The sequence below is a fragment of the Lepus europaeus genome, chromosome 8, assembly GCF_033115175.1.
Source record: "Lepus europaeus isolate LE1 chromosome 8, mLepTim1.pri, whole genome shotgun sequence".
Lineage (NCBI taxonomy): Eukaryota > Metazoa > Chordata > Mammalia > Lagomorpha > Leporidae > Lepus > Lepus europaeus.
The window spans coordinates 58442693-58465631 of record NC_084834.1 but is presented as its reverse complement, the minus strand read 5'-3'; the positions used below and the strand labels follow the sequence as shown (position 1 = coordinate 58465631).

The following is a 22939-nucleotide window of genomic DNA, read 5'->3' as shown; positions in this document are numbered from 1 at the left end:
ATTCCCAGCCTCTACCCAGATTTACTGAATCGGAATTTTTAGCAGTGAGGTCAGTAATTTGTAGGTTGAAAAAGTTTCTTAGATGATTCTGAAGTAGCCTGTCCAGGGTTTAAACCATTTCTGTTTTTCATTGATTGTTTCTTTTTTTTCCTTTTCCTCACTTCTAATTCTCTACAATCATGGTTTCTGTTTCTATTTCTAATTTTTCATAAGTGTTCTGGAGAGGTGGGGACAGGGAGGGCAGGCTACAGTGGCAGCAGATGTGTATTCAAGTCTGGATTCAAGGATTACCTTCTGCAGAAAAGGCAAGAAGGGGTAAACAGCCCGAGCCTTGGTTTGGTCATGTGACTTCTGGGGACTTTCTAAAACGTTAGCTTCCTTAACTGCCTAAATAAGGGTAATAAGGCCTCACCATGTCACTCGCACAATTCGTGCGAGGACACTGTGATGTAACTAACATGCCACGAGTTGCTGGGAGGGAAAGGTAAGAGCTGTGTTCAGATGTGGAGACTGAGAGGGCAGGAAGCGCCAGCCCACCTCTAATGTGACCATTTGCTTGGCCATCGCTCTCTCCACTGCTTCATACATCTGTGTGTTCTGGATCCCCAAGCCACAGAAGATGACAAAAGCTTCCAGAAACTGTTCATCATTCCGGTTGAAGGGCTTAACCTTGCCTGTGTTCTCCTCCATCTTATTTACAAGTTGGCAAACCCCTACAACAATCCAAGAAATTGAGCATATGTTATTTTAATTAACATGGCTTTTATTGACTTTAACACACACATCCAGAATTGGCTCATAACTTTACTCTTTAAGCAAATGAATCCCCACAAATATGAGCTAGAAAGACAAAAATTATGTTACAAGAGTACTAGGTTCACACAATCCTAAATACAAAGTGCTTGTGTTCCAAAAATCCTAGAGTGCTATTTTCTTTTAGACTTGGTCACGAATTTTAGATCAGTTGAATCCCCAAAGACAATCTGTCCTTTGGAAACTAATTGGATTTTTGTACACTCGCCAAGAGAACAATTTTGATGCACATAAGAATTTTGGGTCACACAGATTGCCTTTTCGTACTGAGAAACCAGAAGCTAAAAAACACAAATACAGAATAGAATGCAAAAAAAAAAAAAAAAAAAAAAAGCAGGCAATTCACATAGACAATCTCAAATTTTAATTATGTACTTGCATATCCAGAAGAATCATATTTGCAGACAACTTTTGATGCAACAAATGCATGAAAATAAAAATGACTGTTTACTGAGAAATTTTAAGCAGATCTATTCTTTGAAGACAATTGTAACCCCTAATTCCCGCCTATCTTGGAAAACAAAACCAGCAGTCCATAGGAATGGAAGAGTTTATCAACATTATACATAGCTTCATTGAGCTGGTTGTCCTGTGGGATTCTGAGTCTAGTGCTTTCTCCAGGAGTTCAATGAGATAGCCTACCGCGGGATAAAACATAAGTCCTTATCATTTCTATTTCTAATTATGAAATAGACTTGTATCACATGCACACTGGAGGCACAGGCATTGTGTTAAATATGTTAATAAATGCATAATTGAGGAGCTCACAGTTTATAGTGTAAGGTGGGTGTAATGATCCCTATGTGACAGAGGGTTTTGTTATTTGCTAAAAGTCTCTCAAGTACTGGCCAGCGCATGGCTCAATAGGCTAATCCTCCGCCTGCGGCGCCAGCACCCCAGGTTCTAGTTCCAGTGGGGGCACCGAATTCTGTCCCGGTTGCCCCTCTTCCAGGCCAGCTCTCTGCTGTGGCCTGGGAGTGCAGTGGAGGATGGCCCAAGTGCTTGGGCCCTGCATCCCCATGGGAGACCAGGAGAAGCACCTGGCTCCTGGCTTTGGATCAGCGCAATGCGCCGGCCGCAGCACACTGGCCATAGCGGCCATTGGAGGGTGAACCCACAGCAAAAGGAAGATCTCTCTCTCTCTCTCTCACTGTCCACTCTGCCCACTCTGCCTGTCAAAAAAAAAAAAAAAAAGTCTCTCAAGTACTATGTGTGGATTCGAAATTTAAGCCTCCCACTCAGTTTGGTCCCCAACTCCACTGGGTTCTAAAGGTCTCTTTTTTCACCACGTTGTTGCCCATTTTCCTGTCGGATCACTGCCAGCAGTTCTGTTTGCATCCTGTCTGTGTACACCGTCACCTGGGCTTTTCCAAAGGCCTGGATCTTTCCCCTAACCGGCTTCCCACTTGATCCTACACTTCCTTGGGGAGTTCTGGAGGCCACCTGCCTCCCAGGTGTGGCAGGTACTTCTCTTTTCCATGCCTTTAACATTAGCACCTGATGTATCCTGATGGATTTTATTTCTGTCTCTCTGAGCAGCATATATTATGGGCTTAGAGATTTTTTTTCAGTTCCATTTCCTCAGCTAGTAACATGCCTGGCACACAGCAGAAACTCAAAAAAAAAAAAAAAAAAAGGCTCACTTCATAAGAAAGTACAGGACTGCAGCTATGACCCAAACTACTTTCCCATGAAGATTATAGTCTATTAGTCTTTATTTTTCCTGGAGCACAAAAGGATTGCATAAAATCTGTGATGACATGAGGGCACTTCAAAAAGTTCATGGACAATGGAGTTACAAGTTTTTTTTTTTTTTTTTGAAATCCATGCATAATTTTTTTCAGAATACACATTTTCCATAGTCTTTTTGAAGTACTCCTCATATGCATGGATTTGTACATGGTTGTCTCTTTATCACCACTGGGGTGCACTTCATTTTGAACATTATAAATGATCTATGTTCGGGGCTGGCACTGTGGCGTAGTGAGTAAAGCCGCTGCCTGCAGTGCCAGCATCCCATATTGGCGCTGGTTCACGTCTTAGCTGCTCCACTTCCGATCCAGCTCTCTGCTATGGCCTGGGAAGGCGGTGGAGGACAGCCCAAGTCCTTGGGCCCCTGCAGCCATGTGGGAGACCTGGATGGGGCTCCTGGCTCCTGGCTTCAGATCAGCACAGCTCTGCCCGTTGCAGCCGTTTAGGAAGTGAACCAGCGGATAGAAGACCTCTCTCTCTCACTGCCTCTCCTTTTCTCTCTGTGTAATTCTGACTTTCAAATAAATAAATAAATCTTTAAAAAAATAAATGATCTATGTTCTCCGTTCTCTTCTTATTTTGTCTACTTTAAGCAGTAAATACATCTGCATGTTTATTTATCATCATTAGTGCTGCAGTGATGACTTCTAACACTCCATTATCAAGGAAAACATTAAAAATGTTTAATAATGAATTTGGACATTACAAGTAAAAACCCTGTGCTAAATGGCAGTCAATGCAATTTAAAAGTATATATCCCATGTATGGTAAAAATGCAAGGGCTATGTCCTCCAGTCTTTGTGAGTCTCCAAATTATAAATATGGAACTGTTTATATAGGCTTCTGGCTGCCTCCCAGATCACATTTTCCTGAGAGTCATGTGTTTCATGCCCTTATATTCACATCACAGTGGAATTGCTTTTCAATTTTTACTAAACTTTTTGCCTGCTTGATGGCCAGCATTCATAAGCAAGAATTTTCTTTATTACTTCATAAGAATTCCTACATGTATAGCAAGGAAAGTACACACAAGGAGGAGTGGAGACATGGCTAGCAGGCAGTCTTCTAGGCTTATGACTTAGCTAAGTAACTGTTCTGAACAGCAGTTCAAACCTATGTCTCAGTCAAAATTCACCCTGTGAAGACATTAAGAGGTCCTAAGAGATACCTCTGGAATTGTTCACAAGTCATTTAAATGGAATGCTAAGTATATAAATATTAAGAGTCTGCTGTAACAACCACAGTTCAGAGCAGAACAGTTAACACACGTCTAAGTCACAATGCACCACTACAGAAATAGATATACAGACAGAATTATTTAGGTTCAGGGCAAAGAAAGGGACACTGAAAACAAATTATCCATGAATCTTATCATTTAGTTCTGCTTGGAAGGTGGAATGGGCAGCCATATTGATATGTAGTTGATATTGATGTCAATTACATATTGATATATTGTAATCCCATTGCTATCTTTACACCCTGCAGAAGATGTACTTATATCAAACAAAAATACCTAAGTTTTGTTTTTAAAGCTATGATAAAAGGTTATAACAAATGAAGTCTGTCATGGAGAAAACTTAAAGCTTGGGTTCATTTACAGATATAGTTTTCACAGCTTTCATTGATAATCTGAAAGAGTAAAACATAGTAATGAAATGTAAACTGGTACTTTGAGATGGCTTTCCTACTGGTAAGCCAAAGGAGCTCAGACTTATTTACATATAAAAACAAAGTGGAGGGAGGCGTGAGAGCCTGGGCAGGAGGCAGCCTAGGGTGGGCAGTCTCACTATGCCGTAAATCTGAATATATGTAATACATAAAATTTGTTCACTTTATATAAACTTAAAAAAATGACAAAAATCTAAAAGAAAAAAAGTAGTTAATGCAGAATCCAAAATAAAATCATTCAGCAAAAAATAAGTACAATCATAAGGGGGAAAACCAAGTAGTTAGATAGTAAATGAAAGGTTTTACATAACGTTGAGAGTTCACAAATTGCTTATATGATTTCATTTATATGGTTTCACTCCATCATCACACTGAAGTCACCACTGAAGATTACACTGAAGGGACCAACTAGCTTCTAAGGTCAACAGTATATTTCCCTCTCCACAACTCCTGGCTTTTCAGTGAAGCAGGGTCAACACTTGCCCTGGACTCTCAACCATACAACACTGACTCCACAATTAGCATCCTGTCTTAATAATTTGTAAAATCTACCCTAATTATCCTGTCATTTGCCAGTTATCGTATTTTAGGGAGAATTTTGCTTTACAAAAGATTTAATTTTTTTCAAGGAATCAATATAACCATCTTCCCAGTTTTCAACTATAGTAATTGTTAATTGTTTTTAAAACAGGCTTCCCTGTTTTAAGATTACATATAAAGCTATATTTTTTCTTAATACTTTTTTGGATCCATTGTATTACTTTTAAGCTTGTAATCCAACTTAATTTCCCCTACATTACTCATAGAGTCTTATAACACTTGAATTGTTATATATTCTCTGATTTTATGAAATGCCATCTTATATTAAATTCATATTTATTTTAATTACTATTACTGTTCTTTCTTATTTTTTAAATTAGATTGGATTTTCTAAACAATAGCTTATCATAGTTAACTATAATTATTTTCAATGATTTCATAGTTTTTTTTTTCTTGGAGATATATAACATCTCTTTCAACCAATGGTATCTTATTTACAAGCAATGAAATATACTCTATTATATAAAATAACACAGTTATATATACACCAGATTCAGTTCTACATTTAGACTTTCTGCTCTGTCCCATCAATCTCACCATCTCTTCTGGCATATATACTGTAATTTTTCTGGTTTTCAAAGATGTTGTTTGTTCTGTTTTTATTTATTTACTTCTTTGAGAGGACGAGAGAGTGAGGGAGTATTCACTTTGGTCCACTGATTTACTCCTCAAATGCCTGTGATGGCTGGGGCTGGGCCACATCAAAACTGGGAATGGAGAACTTAATCCTAGTCTTCCATGTGGGCAGCAGGAACCCAATTATTTGAGCCATCACTGCCTCCCGGGGTCTGCAGTAGCAGGAAGCTGGAACCAGGAGCCAGAGCTAGGAATTCAGTCCAGATGCTCCAATGTGAGATGTAGGTTTCTTAGTGGGCATCTTAATCGGGAGACTAAATGCCCAGCCCTACTACAACTTTTAATTATGTTACTTTTACAATATCATTTTAATGATAACAATTCTATCTATCCACTCTAATTCTTTTTACATCTTCCAGATGTAAATGTTTTAAATGTTGATAGGGAAAAAACTCTGATCCTGCCTACAAAAGTCTGACAAGGGTATGTATGAATTAAGTTAATGTAAATCTGATCTGGGAATAGTCAATACATTGGAAAATAGATTCTAATCATTCAGGAAACATTACTTCACTTGTTAAAGACTTTTAAATTAGTATAATTTTACAGTTTTCCTTTTACAGATGGTACCTATTTCTGGCCAAATTTATTCCTTGTTAATATGTTAAATGAAATTTATTTTCACTTTTTTTCTAACAAATTTGGCTTGGTATATGTTAAAATTATTTCTCTTTAATAATCTTATAACCAGGAACATACTAAAAACTGTCTTTTGTAGACAGGTATTCTCAGCTGAGTCTATCAGATTTCCATTTAACAATTATATCATTTGTAAATCATTTAGTTTTGCCTTCTCTTTTTCTGTATCTCATCTTATTTCATCTTTTCTACTCCTCTGATGGTTTTAGTTAGAATTTTGTTAAAGAGATCATATAAATAGCATCAAATGCTTGGCAATAATAATAGACAGAATTAAAAGGGAGATATGTTTCAACATGGGAAACAGTCCACACATCAGACTCAGAATGACAATCATTTTAAGTAACACTCTGACCTCAGAATCAGCCCTTAAGGTTTTTGGATGTGGCTGAAAAGCCCATGAGAGCATTTCAGGCATGGAAAGCCAAGACACTGTGGCAAAAAATATCCTACATGAAGGATCTCTGTGAGTGAGACCTCAGTGGAAAGAAGGGGTGATCAAAGAAGGATGTACTTTTCTCTGAAGGGAGGAAAGAACTTCCATTTTGCTTATGGCCTTGTCTAAATACTGACGGAGTTTGTGGTTACAAAGGGCTTCCAAAGCCTTGGCAGCTAATGGCAAAAGCCTCAGGTGATCACTGACATCATAAATAAGAGTGTTAATTGTTAAATTAACAACATAAGTCACTGTTCACTTATTTAACATTAGAATATTTACTTATGCCTTGGAATTATGTTGTAACATATAGATGAGATTATTTCTCCAACTATTCACCTATTTTAAAGATCCACATTTGCATCAGTTACTAAACAAGGTCAAAATAAATGAATAGAACAGATAAGATGACATGAGTCAGAATCAATGATTCCAAAGTGTATTGAGGACTACTCAGGAACATTCTGTAAGCATGCAGGTCTCTTGAATTTTGTTGACACAAAGGAAGTCAAAGAAAGTGCTTTATGGGGGCGGAAGCTATGGCACAGTGGGTAAAGCAGCTTTCTGTGGAGCCAGCATCCCATATGGGTGCCATTTCCGATCCAGCTCCCTGCTGATGTACCTGGGAAGACAGCAGAAAATGGCCCAGGTACTTGGGCCCCTGCACCCACATGAGAGACCAGAATGAAGCTCCTGGCTCTGGATTGGCCCTGCTCCTGTCATTGTGGCCATTTAGGGATTGAACCAACAGATCTCTCCCTCTCTCTTTCTCTTTCTCTCTAACTCTGCCTTTCAAATATTTAAATAAATCTCTAAAGCAAAAAAAGTGTCTTATAGAACATCAGAGTGATGCAGGTGTGTGGCCAGTTCAAATAGGCTAACAGAACAGATGTTAAAATATGGAAGACATGTGAATTTAATGACATGTTCTAGACATGTGTCATCAAGCAATTTAGTCCCTGTGTGAACATTATAGTGTGTGCTGACACAAACAAGGCAGCTATGTCACCAGGCAATATTATCTTCCATGTTTTATTCATACCACAGTAGCACAGTCCATAGTTGACTGAAATGCAGTCAATTGTGTAAGAGACTGAAAAATTAATTATGGAAATAAAAATATGTATGTATATATATGTGTGTGTACAGATAGATAGATAGCGAGAGAGAGAATCCATTTTAGAGCACACATTCAGTAACAAATATACATTGTATTTCTCACTCAAACAATGTGTAGTATAGCACTGTAATTTTTATTATGCATTTTGTTTGTTTATACAGACAAGGAGATAGGAATATAAGCTCTTTAAAGTGGAGAAGTTTTAAACATTGTTTTTTGATGGCTATGGAACTAATTTCTTCAAAATCTATCCTAAAAATTAAATTGGCAAATAAAAGAGCTGTCTACACCTCAATGTTTATTGCAGCTCAATTCACAATAGCTAAGACATGGAATCAACCAAAATGCCCATCAACAGAAGACTGGATAAAGAAATTATGGGATATGTACTCTATAGAATACTATACAGCAGTAAAAAAAAAAATGAAGTCTGGTCATTTGCAACAAAATGGAGGAATCTGGAAAACATCATGCTGAGTGAAATAAGCCAGTCTCAAAGGGACAAATGTCATATATTCTCCCTGATCGGTGACAACTAACTGATCACCTAAAATAAAACCTGTTGAAATGAAATGTACACTATGAGAAACAATGTCTTGATCAGCCCATGTCCTGACTGTCAAGGAACAACTTACTATTTTATTCCTTTTAGTATTTTTTTTTTTGTTCTCCTAAATACATTGGTTGAACTCTTTAATTAATACACAATTATTCTTAAATATTTAAAATTAACTGAAAAGTGATCCCTGTTAAAAATAAGAGTGGGAATAAGAGAGGGAGATGTACAGTTCAGCACATGCTCACTCAGACTTACCCCTAACGATAGAGCTAGAAACGTGCCAGGGGATTCCAATTCAATCTCATCAAGGTGGCATGTACTTGTTAAAGTGATCAGTTTAAGTTCATAAATGATCAAAAAGATAGGATTAAGTGACAAAGGGATTGCATAAATAAGACCAGTGTCTGCAAATAACAATTGATAGAATTAAAAAGGAGAGAATGGTCCTACATAGGAAGTAGGATACACAGCAGATTCATAGAATGGCAAATGTGCTAAACAGCACTCTGGCCTCAGAATTAGCACTTAAGGCATTTTGATCTGGCTAAAAAGTCCATGAGAGTTTTGCTGGTGGAAAGCCAAGACACTATGGCCAAAAAAAAAAAAAGACCTAAATGAAAAATCTCTGTGAGTGAGATCCCAGTGGAAAGAATGGGCCATCAAAGAAGGAGGTACCTTTCTCTGAAGGGAGGAGAGAACTTCCACTTTGACTATGGCCTTGTCTAAATAAGATCCGAGTTGGTGAACTCAAGAGGCTTCCATAGCCTTGGCAGCTCATGACAAGAGCCTCGGGTGATTACTGACATCAGAAATAAGAGTGTCAATTGTTAAATCAACAACAGGAGTCACTGTGCACTTACTCCTCATGTAGGTTCTCTGCCCTTAATGTGACTATGTGAATTAATGGTAAAACTACTACTCAAACAGTACTCTATACTTTGTGTGTCTGTGTGGGTGCAAGTCTGTTGAAATCTTTACTTAGTATATACTAAGTTGGTCTTCTGTATATAAAGATAATTGAAAATGTATCTTTTTTTTTTTTTTTTTAGGTGAAGTCTCTCACCTTTTTTTTTTTTTTTTTTTTTTGACAGGCAGAGTGGATAGTGAGAGAAAGACACAGAGAGAAAGGTCTTCCCTTTTGCCGCTGGTTCACCCTCCAATGGCCGCTGCGGCCAGCGCATCTCGCTGATCCGAAACCAGGAGCCAGGTGCTTCTCCTGGTCTCCCATGCGGGTACAGGGCCCAAGGACTTGGGCCATCCTCCACTGCCTTCCCGGGCCATAGCAGAGAGCTGGCCTGGAAGAGGGGCAACCGGGGTAGAATCCGGTGCCCCAACCGGGACTAGAACCCGGTGTGCCGGCGCCGCAAGGTGGAGGATTAGCCTGTTAAGCCAAGGCGCCGGCCTGAAAATGTATCTTGATGAAGAATGGGATGAGAGTGGAAGTGGGAGATGGGATGGTTGCGGGTGGGAGGGAGGTTATTGGGGGAAAGCTGCTATAATTCAAAAGTCGTACTTTGGAAATTTATATTTATTAAATAAAAGTTGAAAAAATCTATCCTATAAAGATGCATCAACATTTATGATAAATATGATGCAGGAAAAAAGGCATATTTTGCCTGATAAATAGGGGAAGTAATTGGGTAAAATAAATGAGTGTCGAGTGAAAAAAAATATTTTCCTAATAGTGCTGGAAGCAAAGTGGTGGAAACACTCTATATTAGCCAGAGCTCTAAGCAAACATTTGGTGATATGAAACAATACCTCAGGGAATAAATCTGACGATATAGCAGACCCTGTAATGGTCTAATGGCCGTAATTTCATCTAAATCTCAATAATGGAAAAAAAAATGACAGGGCCAGAAGAAAATTACAAAAAACACATGGGCCTGCCTGTCCTTCCTCATGCGATTCTATAGGGATTCTCTATTAGAACTACATAAGGGTGGAATCTGGTCTGTGACTTGTAAGACAAACGATCTAGAATCATGATATTTTCCATGCTGCATCTGTGGGTATGTAAGAATGGCCCAGAGCTCAAATTCTTAGTTCTGTAACACTTAAACAGCAGCCAGGAACGCGGAAGTTTTCTCTCTCGTAACTGAGATCAACTTGAGCAACTTCCCCCAGCTCCAACACCACTAAGTAGATCATTGCTTTCTTTTTTCTTTTTCATTTACTGAGAATTTTTCCTCCCCTCAAAACATTTGTTTACTTTTGGTTCAGTTATCAAGCAGAGTGACACAACATGCATGCCAAGAAAAGTCTGTTGATTTCAATAGTTCTTTCAATTTTGCTGCTCACTTGTCTGACACAGTGACAAGTGCATAGAATGTGAACTGTGAATAGATCCGAAAGGTTACTGAGTTCATCCCCTCAGAGACCCATAGTGGGCCCGTAATCCTTTACACTGAAAAAGGAAGAGGGGAGCCAATGTGAAGCTGGGAGTCCCCGTGCTAGTCCAGTGCTCTTTGCACTTCCCTTATCCAGCTCTCATGTATCATCTGCACACAGCATGAAAGAGCCCGAGCATAGCTTCTGCCAGCCAGTCCTGTTCTCAGAGACCCCACGGAGGAAAAGTGAAGGTAGGGCTCATTGTCTGGCAAGCTGCTGTTCTGTCTTCCTTCTTATGACAACTTGCTGGTAAATACTGTATCCCTCCTGGAACTGAACTACATATTTTCAAAGGTCACTGGCAGCTTTACCGTAAATCTTTGTACGTATACGAAAAATCATCTTAAAACGAACATAACATTTGTCATGTGGTTTTCCCCTTGATCTCCCTAGGAAATAACATTTTATAATGTAACATTTGCTTTGGATCATACACTGTAAGGTATACTCTGCATGCTCCTTTTAATGCTTGTTAGATAGCTGATTAGTGATAATCTTTAGAAGAATTTACATATTCATAAGCTTCTGCTTTTTTGCTCTCAGAATGATAGAAGAGTACAGTTGACCAAACAGCCCAGCAGGGAGTTGGCATGCTGGCTTCTAAGAGGCTTTAGCATGCAATTCATCAGGGTCAGGATTTGACTCTTCAGTCCTGCTGGCTTAGAGTCCAGATTGGTATGCTGGGTACAGATTCTCTCTCTCTCTCTTTCTCTCTCTCTGGGGTGAAGTCATGGTTACTAAGTTGACAAAACTGATTTATAAAGCCAGAATACTTACTAATGCACAACAAGAAATAGATCTGTCACAGGAACATGGGTCTGTATACCTGCAGCTGCAGCCTACTGCTTCAAGTCCAGTTTACTAATATACAGGAAGAAGCAACGATCCAAGACATCTAAGATATTCGAGAGGACATGAATAATGCATTCAATTCCTGTGAGCTAACCTACACTGGAAAGAAAAATACTGAGAACAAGGGACGTCAGAGGGATGGGCCTGGAGTGAGATCAAGGGAAGTCAGAGTCACGGAACGCTCCATGGCAGTGAGCCGAGGTACCCATCTCCCGGTCAGGATGCGTATTAACATTAGCAAGGGACTGGACGTGCTGAGAAATTGTTGGCTACAACTTGCTGCATCCATCATCTCCACCCAAGCTGTGGCCCATCATATGGTCAGAATCCTCAATGCACACTGATGCAACTCTTTACCTCCAGCTCCACATTAAGGGACAAAAGTTCCCTCGCTCCCTGTCAGAACCTGGATAGACACTTTGAATATCTGTCTTTTGCTCCCCTTTTCATTAATGATACTTCCTGCTCCCTCTTTTTGACTGATATTTGCCTTCAATAAAAGTATAGTCAAATCTTGCGACCTGAAATTATTCAGACCTTTTAAGATAAATTTATAAATCTAACTGCTGCTCCCTTTAGGTTTTTAATTTTTAAATTTTAATCTTTACAAGTCACTCATATTTCCTTTATTTTCAGGTTTTTGGGACAATGATAATAATTCATATGATCCATGTCAATCATGGATGATTGCCATATAAAACCCCATATTTTCTGCTATACTCAACATAAATGCAGTACAAGAAACAAGCATTATTCTATCTTTGGATAATGCATTCTTCTACTATTCCTGAACTAGACTTTCTTCCCTGTAACCTTCAGAGAAGACTGTAAACTCCCCAAGAGCAGGGATTTCTGTTACATTCACTGATTTATCCCAAATGCCATGAACAATGCAGTGTCTAATAAAAATTTATTGAAAGAATAAATTAATACAACCTAAATCCCAAACTACATAAAAAAAAACCCTGAAAACCAGGAAGTGAGATTTTAAAACAATACACATAATCAACTTGATATGTCCCAGTTAAGTCTACTAACTTTCAATATAGCATCATTCTAAGGTGAAATATTCTGCTCAATAAGATTATAATTATAGAGTAGCTAATAAGATATTTAAAAAACATCTGTTGGCATTTATCAATATTAAATGACTTCCAAATTCTTTTATTCCAATATTTTTTAGACATTTTATTCTTTACATTTATACTTGAAAAAAAGAGTAGCAGAGAATACATTTTAAAAAGTGCAGCATATAGGTTAATGGAAAGGCTTTACCTATGACTTTATTCTTCTTTCCATTTTTTATAGGTGTACAAAGCAAACTTCTAATGCACTGCTGGTTTATATTTCCGGTGTTTTCATTCTAAACAAAAACAAAAACAAAACAGCTAAAATGATAAAAAGATTGATTTGTCCATTAGAGATCATATGAACCATATGGCACATGTGAATCCACTAAGAGAGTCCCCTTTTATTAGCTGGAGAAAACACTGAAATGCAGAAAAAGTACACATTATAACGAAGTTCACATAAATGCAATGTGAAGCAACCAGTCTTTATTTAAAAATAATGTCCAAGATTTATATGTTTCCATGAAAACTTCCCAAGTACTTTATAGTTATTTTAAGTAAAATATTCCTGCTATTATACTGATAGAATACATGTCACAAATAATTTAATAAGAGGGGCAGAATTCAAAAGCATCCTTCCACCTAAAAAATGATGTTGCAACCTGTTCTTCTTTGGTAATACCAATGTTTCTATCACCCATAATATTAAAGTTCTAAAAAGGTCTCCCAGATATGCAAATCACAAGATCAAAGCACTTATTTTTCTGACATAAATGAGAGAAAATGCTAGAATGCAAAGTTTCTAGTGCCTGAGACATGATCCTAATAGCTTTTCTGTCAAGGAAAACAAATATTCATTTTCCTGCAGAACAAATCACTATGGTAGGTTACCAATTACAAATATTCAAGTCATATGCAATTTAATTTCTGTGGATAAGATGTAGAACACCAGCAATACTATCTAAGAAGTGTCACTTGACCTTATATATGTAATAAATTACCTAGAGTACCAAATGAATATATGACAGTCCACTAATACACGTTTAAAACACTGAAAATGGTGCAGAGAAAAATAACCAATACAGCTCTCAACAGTGTTGTAAGATATTTTGTTCTTTATCAGACCAGGGAAAGCATGGATCACTCTTAGTTCATTTAAGGACTAGTCTTTCAGTTGTCAGTAACTGCTTATGTACAAATTTAGGGGGAAACAGTCTTCTAGTCTGAAATCTAAAATTGGGTTACTTACAGTCCAAGGAAATCTTTTATCCTTACTGACATCTGGGATATTAAGTGGTTCCATAGTATTTTTGACATATTGAGCATACATATAATTGATTTTGTTTGAATCACGTTCCCTGTGAAAATAACAGATATGAGTTCCTTCTATGTAGTAAAAAAAAAGAAAACACAAAGTAAATAAATTATAAAAGATAAACATAACAGTCTTAAACGTAAAAATCTCTATCTTCACTAGAAAATGCAGCCTGTTAATGTGTTTGATGATTTACAATTCTGGTAGCTCCTACAAACATTTTAAAAATACAAAAGTCCACAACTACTTATTTATCTAAAATATGTCATATGTACAGGAGGCACATCCCTAATCTGAAAGTTGGAAATCTAAAACACTCTAGAATCTGAAAGGTCTAGAGCACTGACTAAGACCACAGTGGAAATTTCTACACCTGACACCATGTGATCAGTCACAATCAGATTTGCAGGTACACTAAAAATGTTGTATCAATGACCTTCAGGCCAGATTTATAAGGTATACACAAAACAGAAATGGATTTCCTGTTCAGACCTGGGTCCCATCCTTAAGCTATATTATTATGCTTCTGATCCCAAGAATTTTGAATAAAGGATATTTGACCTTATTTCTCAAGACTAAACTGATAATCTGTGAAGGCATGAAAATTATCACATATAGCAGTTGTAATCGTAGTCTCTTAGGGACCTATCATGTGAATATTATCTGAGTGACATTCAAGAAAAGGTTAAGAGAATGTTTAAAACTATTAATATTTTATAAACAGCAACAGACTGCAGAAAAGTAAATAAGAAGCTGCTCTACTAATGATAAAAAAAATGAAAATTACGTGAGAGAAGTCAGTCTTGTGTAATTCTTTAAAGTAACAATAATAATTATTCTTATCATAATTGTTAACAGTAAAGACCAGCAGAAACTCCAAATGCTTAAGTAACTTGTAAGAGGTTATAAATTCAAATTCCCAGGAGTTGACATAGAGATGGAAGCACTACAATTACCTATAAATCAACAGATACCTAATTCCGTTTGTAATTCTTTGGAAATCTTGTTTTTCTAATGGTTATTTTAGTGAAAAATGTATATCAGATTTATTAAAGTTACAAGATGCCATATTTATTTATTACTCTATAAGGAATTTTTGAAAGTTCTCAGTTCTGTACTCAGTAAATACAGATGGAACGCGTGCTCCATTAGGCAAACTTGTACAGGCTAGTAACTGTTATAGGGAACTTGCAACCTCTACTAGAGGGCTGTGCAGAATGAAAAATACAGTTTTAGTTGCAACAACTATTAGGGTAGGGTCTGGTGCAGGGCCTGCCAACTCTTCCCTCAATAACTGCATTTTTCTCCGTCTGAATGCACGGTCACCTAGAATAAAGACTAAATTCTAGCCACCCTAATGTTAGTATCACCACATGACTAAGTCCTGGTCAAGAGGATGTAAGAGGAAATGTGTGAGGCAGCTTCTAGAAACCTTACCAAAGAGGCAGCTTATGTCTCCTCTCAGCTCTTCTTGTCCCTATCCTCCACCCTAACTGTTTAAAACACACACATGATGGCTGCAGCTGTCTCCTTGATCCTGAAGGGAAGGATCCTACCCTAGACATGTACAGTAGAACACCCAAAGATGCCTGGATTCCTGAGGGCTTTGTGGTGTAGCAGCACCAACCCTGAGCTGCCACCCTCTGAGCTTTTGCAGCAGAGTAAGAATACTGCATTCTTGGTTAAGCTATTTCTGCTTTGGGCTTTCATGACTCATAGACTAGGATTTCATGCATCCTGGTCAATAGAGTTGGTACCTATGCAAGTACCACACATATAGAGAAGATGGACAGAGAGCACTTAAATGGAGTAGGTTGAGGAGGTGGCATTACAGAAATGCATAAATGGTTAGCTAAGAGTTAAAAAGAGAAGAGAGGTATCAGGATTGAAGGAGAGGATATTCCAGGCAGAAAAAAAGCAATATAAAACACTGTGTTCAAATGGAGGCATTCTCTGTGCATTTGGGAAACATTCAATGGTTAGATTGTCAGGATTAATGTGATGATCTCAAGCAGAAAATGCTAAGCTCGGAGAGACAGTGGAAGATTTTTGAAAGTACAATGTAAAGAATATGGATGAGCGAGCGGCAAGATGGTGGAATAGGAAGGGAGTACACTGATAGTATGGGAAAAGACAGTTTAATAAAAGTGGAGATACTGCAGGTTCAAGGAAGAGTAGGGGAAGAAACAGCAGAGGAAACTCTTCTGGAACTAGTGATTCACAGTGGACCTGCGTGGAGAGCGTGGGAGCCCAAGTTCGGGACACCAGCAGCATACTCAACACACCAGTGCTGGAACGCGAGGTGAGCTGAACCTCAATAGCCCGAGACACCAGCAGGAAAGCAGAAAGAGGAGACTAGAGGGAACGAGGACTGAAACTCTGTGGGGAAAAGTTCACCAGGCTAACTAGAAGAGAGAGAGGGGAAAAAAAAAAGTGACCGATACGGACACGAGTTTCTCTCTCACCGCTCACCTCTCAAAGACTAGCAAGACAAAGAGCAGGCGCCATTTTGACATACGTCATAAGCAGGGCGACCTCAGGTCTGCACCGGCCCTGAGCCTAGCAGAAAAACCTGACTCTGGGAGAGTGAAATAACAGGAGATTAGGATCTAACTTGGCAACCCAGTGGGAGACTGCAGGAGAATTGGAGCCCACACTGAGGGCAGCAGAGATTCCCTGTGTGGTCCTTGGGAAAGAGCTTCCAATCTCTGGCTCCTGTGGGTATATCATTCACCTGCTAACTACCTCCAATTCCATTCAGCCATACGGAATTACTTCCCTTTTGAATCAAAAAAGAAAAGAGAGAGAGAGATTTACCACGCCTAACCTGGGAGTGTCACCTTTGGTGCACCCTCAACCCTGAGGAACCAAACAGAGCTCTCAGGCCACGCTCATCTCAAGCCTCTCAGGCTCCACCAAAGCAGACAGTACACTTAATATAGAGCCATAGTATAACAAGAAAAAACACCGCAGTGAAGAAACCAAATATCTCCAACATGCCAAACAACAAACGCAAAAGCCAAGCTAACAAGAACAAGGAAGACACTATGACGCCCCCAAATGAAAAAGACACCCCAATTCAAGATTATGAAGATGATGAGATTGAAGAAATGCAAGAAGCGGATCTCAAAAATTTGATAAGAACATTAAGAAGTTCTCAACAACAAATTCTTGAACTACAGAAATCCTTAATGGACAAGATAGAAAATCTCTCTCATGAAAATGAAATATTAAGGAGGAATCAAAATGAAATGAAACAACTAGTAGAACAAGAAACTGTGATAGTGATGAGAAATCATAATGAAATGAAAAATTCAATAGATCAAATGACAAACACATTAGAGAGCCTTAAAAACAGAATGGGCGAAGCAGAAGAGAGAATATCGGACTTAGAAGACAGAGAACAGGAAAGGAAACAGGCAAACCAAAGAAAAGAAGAGGAAATTAGAAATATAAAAAATATTGTCAGGAATCTACAGGATACTATTAAAAAACCTAACATTCGGGTTCTAGGAGTTCCTGAAGGCATGGAGAGGGAGAAAGGATTAGAAGGCCTTTTTAGTGAGATACTAGCAGAAAATTTCCCAGGTTTGGAGAAGGACAGAGACATCTTAGTACAGGAAGCTTATAGAACCCCTAATAAACATGACCAAAAGAGATTCTCACCATGACATGTTGTAATCAAACTCACCACAGTGAAACATAAAGAAAAGATCCTAAAATGTGCAAGAAAGAAATGTCAGATTACTCTCAGAGGATCTCCAATTAGACTCACAGCAGACTTCTCATCAGAAACCCTACAAGCTAGAAGGGAATGGTGAGACATAGCCCAGGTACTAAGAGAGAAAAACTGCCAGCCCAGAATATTATATCCTGCAAAGCTCTCATTTGTGAATGAAGGTGAAATAAAGACTTTTCATAGCAAACAGAAATTGAAAGAATTTGTTGCCACTCGTCCTGCCCTTGCAAAAGATGCTTAAAGATGTGTTACACACAGAAACACAGAAACATGGTCACCAATATGAAAGAAGGTAAAGGAAGGAAACCTCACAGCAAAAGATCACAGGAAGCTCAGTTTCTCTTTGACATAGAATTAAAATCTGATTCTCTGTTAAAGCAATGTGTTAAAGTAATCTATTATGTTCTCTTGATGTCTGTTAAATTCTAATTGTTCAAAAACAGCTGAATTTTTATTAAGAGCTATGGGTTATTTAAAATGTGCTTATTTTCAAAGATTTGAATAATCACCTTGTAACAATGATCAGATTTGGTCTATGTTATGTCATGATTTTAAGGAATCTTATTTCAACCAGATATTTTGGATTTTGAGCCTTCTTGGCATTCTTGACAGGCATTCAAAAAATCAAAGTTTCAAACAATCTGGACTCTAAAATTTCCAATAAATCCTGGACTTTGGTTTCTCCAGTTTGGGGCAACTGAAAAAAATCGAAGGACCTATGTCTCTCATCTTATAGAGACACCAACTAATCAGGCTATTTGGATTATATTAGAAGTACTGTCAAGATATGACGTGGTACTAAATTTTAAGTTTCTATAATGGAAAATGCTATTAATACAAATGTTTGAGAATTAAAAAGTCTAATGATCTTGTGTTACTAGACATGATAGTTATCTTAATGAGAAAGCCCCAGAGGCCTAAAGGGTTAAATACTTGTAAAATCCTGAAGGTGCTTTCAAAAATACTGTGAAGTAAGCAAGTGCCTCTTGTTGATTGATGAGTTTATCATTTTAAACACGGCAACTTAAAGTCTTTTGTCATCCACAGTCATATATGATTTGCTGCTCATAAAACTAAAGCATTGTTGGTTCTGTGTTTAGCTGTTCTCCTATAGGTTCCTATGGACTTTTTCCAGCCACTTCTATTGTATTCTGTACTTTGGGATGGCTCTGTAAACAGATGAAGCCAATAATGTATTAACAGTACCAACTGAGAGAAAGTATGGTTAACTGAGGTTACTAAAAACAAAAAGCAATTCAAATCAATTGGCAATCTACAAAAAGAGTTAAAGATTTTAAAAGCTATTATTAAAATTGCTATATTGGTCTATTATGTTATGTTATATGTGTGTACATATTGTATGTCCACATGGGAAAATGTTATTAAGAGTTTTATTTTAATTGGCTTATAGATAAGATTGTCCATAAATTTAAGCTGCTAAGATTAATCAAAGATACATTTTAATTTGTGTGACCTGAATCTGTATATCATATGCTTTAAACTTGTTGGTAGAAAGAAACTAAAAACATTTTATATGGTTGTGCTTAAGTTTACTGGTTAAACAAACTACACCATGTTAGATATTTAAGAGGTGTTTTCAAATACATGATTCTTAAAATTTATAGAAGGCATTGGACCTTCTGGTAAATGTTTTCTTAAGTTGTTATCTAATGGTTGAAACTGTTTGCTAAATATTCATGTAATATTGCTATTGTCAGCAAGCGATCTAGGACTTCCTCCCTCATTTCTCTAAGCCCAACTTGTTCTTTCATTTCTCTATTCTCCTCAAGGTAGGAAACTAATTCTATTATGAAGGAATCTGTAGGACACACAATTTAATCTTTAGACCTTATAAAAGAGATGGCTAACATTTTTCTGTAATAGCATAGCCAAAATAAGAGCTTAAATAATAATCTCATAGCTAGATTTACTTTGCCATCAGCAAAGTAAAAAGTAGAAAAATTCTCCCTTTCAGACCAAAGGGAAAGAAAGTTTTTAAGTGGGAATATAATTTTCCTCATGGGCATTATCTACCTTAGAAAAACTACTACAGAATATGCCTGTGACTATAGACTTGTAGTTCAGGCCACCGAAGATTAGAGATGGGACATGGGCACTCCCTTGACTTGCATCCTCTGGTCTGCTTTAACAAAAACCAGGAGGAAAAGAAAGCTAGGCATCAGAAGCAATGGGTGGCAGGCCTATTAATGGCTGATCTGTACAGTGATCTGCCCTCAAGGAGACCCAACAGGCCAGTCTACTGCAGTGGCTTTCAATGTGGTAAGCCTGGGCTTCAGCAGAAGTCAACTTGTGAAGAGCCCTTGCAGCTCTGCCAAGAGTTGGATCACTGGAAATGGGCCTGCCCTGGAGTCGAAGGATGCCCAGGTCAGAGCCACAGATCTTATTGGCTCTAAGCTGAAAAGCCCTTCACTCAGCCCAACTTCCAAAGTGACCACTGCAGCTGAGGGGACGGCCAAGTAGGGTCAGCAACATTGCAGGCAGAACTGTAAATTTCTTGTTAGAGATGCCCCCTGCCTTTACCTGGCCAGCTCTCCTCCCAGGCCAGCTAAGTAATGAAAGTCAACAGAGTGCCTTCCCCTAGGAGGTTCACACCTCCCTTAGGATGTACCCCATGTGAAGAGATAGATAGGTCTGGGCCTCTTAACTTACAAGGTCTAAAGCCCACCAGATTATTATCAAGCCCCTTCTGTCAGGTTCTATTTGCCTCTCAATCAGAAAACTTAATTGTAGCTTAGACAGCACCTTTCTTAGCTCCTCTAATAATGACTCTGTCCTTTGTTCTAGACCCTGTCTAGCGCACTTGGGCCTCATTCCTTTGTAATCATAACCTCTACTCTACCACCAATGACTCTACTCCCAACCTGTGTGTACTGATGGTCCTCTTCCCCACTTAATGCTGTATAATTGTTCAGACCTGGTTAATGCCACTCTTAGGATCATTGGTTACTATCCTCACCCTGTCTTTTATGACCTTGTCTAAATATGATCAGAGTCAGCGAACTTGGAAGGCTTCCAAAGCCTTGGCAACTCATGACGAGAGCCTAGGGTGGTTACTGGCGCCGTAAACTAGAGTGTCAATTTGTTGGGTCAACAACAGGAGTCACTGTGCACTTGCTCCTCCTGTGGGATCTCTGTCCTTAATGTGCTGTACATTTTGATTTAATGCTATAACTAGTATTCAAACAGTATGTTTCACTTTGTGTTTCTATGTGGGTGCAAACCGTTGAAATCTTTACTTAATATATACTAAATTGATCTTCTGTATATAAAAAAAAGAATATGGATGATATAATTTTTTATATCATGGGAATATCATGGTACCTTGAGAATGTGCCTCTCAGCTGCAACTGCAAGAAGTATAACTGACCAGTGTCTCTGTGATATGGAACCCAAAACCAAGTGTGTATGTAGGCCACACTTCCCAGGGTTGCTCCTAGTCAAGGACTGAGCACAGCAAGGAGATTAAGGTAGGAGTGTTTCTGGGAGATCCAGAATTCCTCTGTCAGGAAACTGGCTAAAGACTCCCAAACAGCACTGCCAACCATTCGTTAGGATTGCTCCGCTACCACACTTCCCTTCTTCTTCCTTTCCCCCTCTTCTTCACTGTAGGGCACTTTGTATTGGTCAGCTGGATCTCCCAGCTTCTCCAGGTTCCTTCCGCTTTTAATCTCACAAGACATTTTCCCTAATAAATTTCTGCACGTTTGGTCCAGACTTGGCATCTGCTTCTTGGAAGACCTGGGCTAACTCAGCCATCTAAGGCTTTGTGCACAGGAGATACCAGATGGAGTTGCTTGTGAGTGCATTCTAGGGAAGACAGATTTGGGGACGCGGAGCTTGAAAAAAGAATAAGTTCTGTCTTTTAGAATTAAATGGAGTCAGTTTAGGCAAACCAAAATCTGAAAAGTACATCATACGAAATTATAAATAATTAAAAAATGAAAAATAAAAAAAATCAGAGACAGGAAAATAGCTAACACTTACTGAGTATTTATTATGGGTCTGATATCTATTTTTTTAACTCTGAGTTTAAGATTTATTTATTTATTTGAAAGGCAGAGTTACAGAGAGGTAGAGGCAGAGAGAGGGAGAGAGAGATCTTCCATCTGCTGGTTCACTCCCCATATGGCTGCAAGGGCCAGAGTTGTGCCGATCTGAAGGCAGGAGCCAGGAGCTTCTTCTGGATCTCCCAGGTGGGTGCAAGGGCCCAAGGATTTAAGCCATCTTCCACTGCTTTCCAGGCCATAGCAGACAGCTGGATTGGAAGTGGAGTAGCCTGGCCTTGAACCTGCACCTATATGGGATGCTGGCACTGCAGGCTATGGCTTTACCCATTATAACACAGTACCGGCCTCTGATATCTATTTTTTTAATAAAATAAAAAATTTATATGACAAGAAAGTCTTTTTATTGAATCATTAGAATAAAGGCTAACTTTGAAATATTTTGCTGACATAAGCCATTAACTTTAAATGACTTTTATGACTATAAAATGAGTTAATCAGGTAAATTGAGTATCTTTTATGGTAATCATACTGGTCTTATATATTCTTTTCTTTTCTTTTCTTTCTTTTTTTTTTTTTTTTGACAGGCAGAGTGGATAGTGAGAGAGAGAGACAGAGAGAAAGGTCTTCCTTTTTGCCGTTGGTTCACCCTCCAATGGCCGCTGCGGCAGGCGCATTGTGCTGATCCGAAGCCAGGAGCCAGGTGCTTCTCCTGGTCTCCCATGCGGGTGCAGGGCCCAAGGACTTGGGCCATCCTCCACTGCCTTCCCGGGCCATAGCAGAGAGCTGGCCTGGAAGAGGGGCAACCGGGATAGAATCCGGCGCCCCAACCGGGACTAGAACCTAGTGTGCCGGCGCCGCAAGGCGGAGGATTAGCCTGTTAAGCCATGGCGCCGGCCAACTGGCCTTATATATTCTTTATATTAAAAATATCTTTATTTTAGGACTGTATTAAGGACTGTCTTAAAAATCTTTATTTTAGGATTGCGATTCTTAAAAAAGGGGGTGGAGGGTAGAGCACTACCATGGTGGTGCAGTGGGTTAAGCCATTGCCTGTGACACCAGTATCCCATTTGGGAGTGCATGTTTGAGTCCCAGCTTCTCTGCTTCTGGTCCAGCTCCCTGCTAATGTGCCCAGGAAGGCAGTATATAATAGCCCATTGGAAGACCAGGATAGGACTCCTGGTTCCTAGCTTCAGCCTGGCCCATACCTGGCTGTTGGAGCCATCTAGTGAGTGAACCAGCAGATGGAAGATCTCCCCATCAGACCTCACTCCTCTGTCACTCTTCCTTTCAAATAAATAATTTTTTTTTTTTTAATGAG

The 22939-nt window shown here is 38.7% G+C and overlaps 1 protein-coding gene across 3 annotated transcripts in view; it reads right to left on the bottom strand.

The window, feature by feature from the left end:
- PDE5A (phosphodiesterase 5A) overlaps positions 1 to 22939 on the bottom strand; it is a 164505-nt gene that overhangs the window by 67077 nt on the left and 74489 nt on the right. For all 3 annotated transcript variants that reach the window (XM_062199687.1, XM_062199689.1, XM_062199688.1), the window contains exons 8-10: positions 13786 to 13894; positions 12742 to 12829; positions 538 to 713 (exon numbers count right to left, since the gene is read on the bottom strand). In XM_062199687.1, coding sequence (XP_062055671.1) covers positions 538 to 713; positions 12742 to 12829; positions 13786 to 13894 — 373 coding nt within the window. The remainder of the gene's footprint in view (positions 1 to 537; positions 714 to 12741; positions 12830 to 13785; positions 13895 to 22939) is intronic.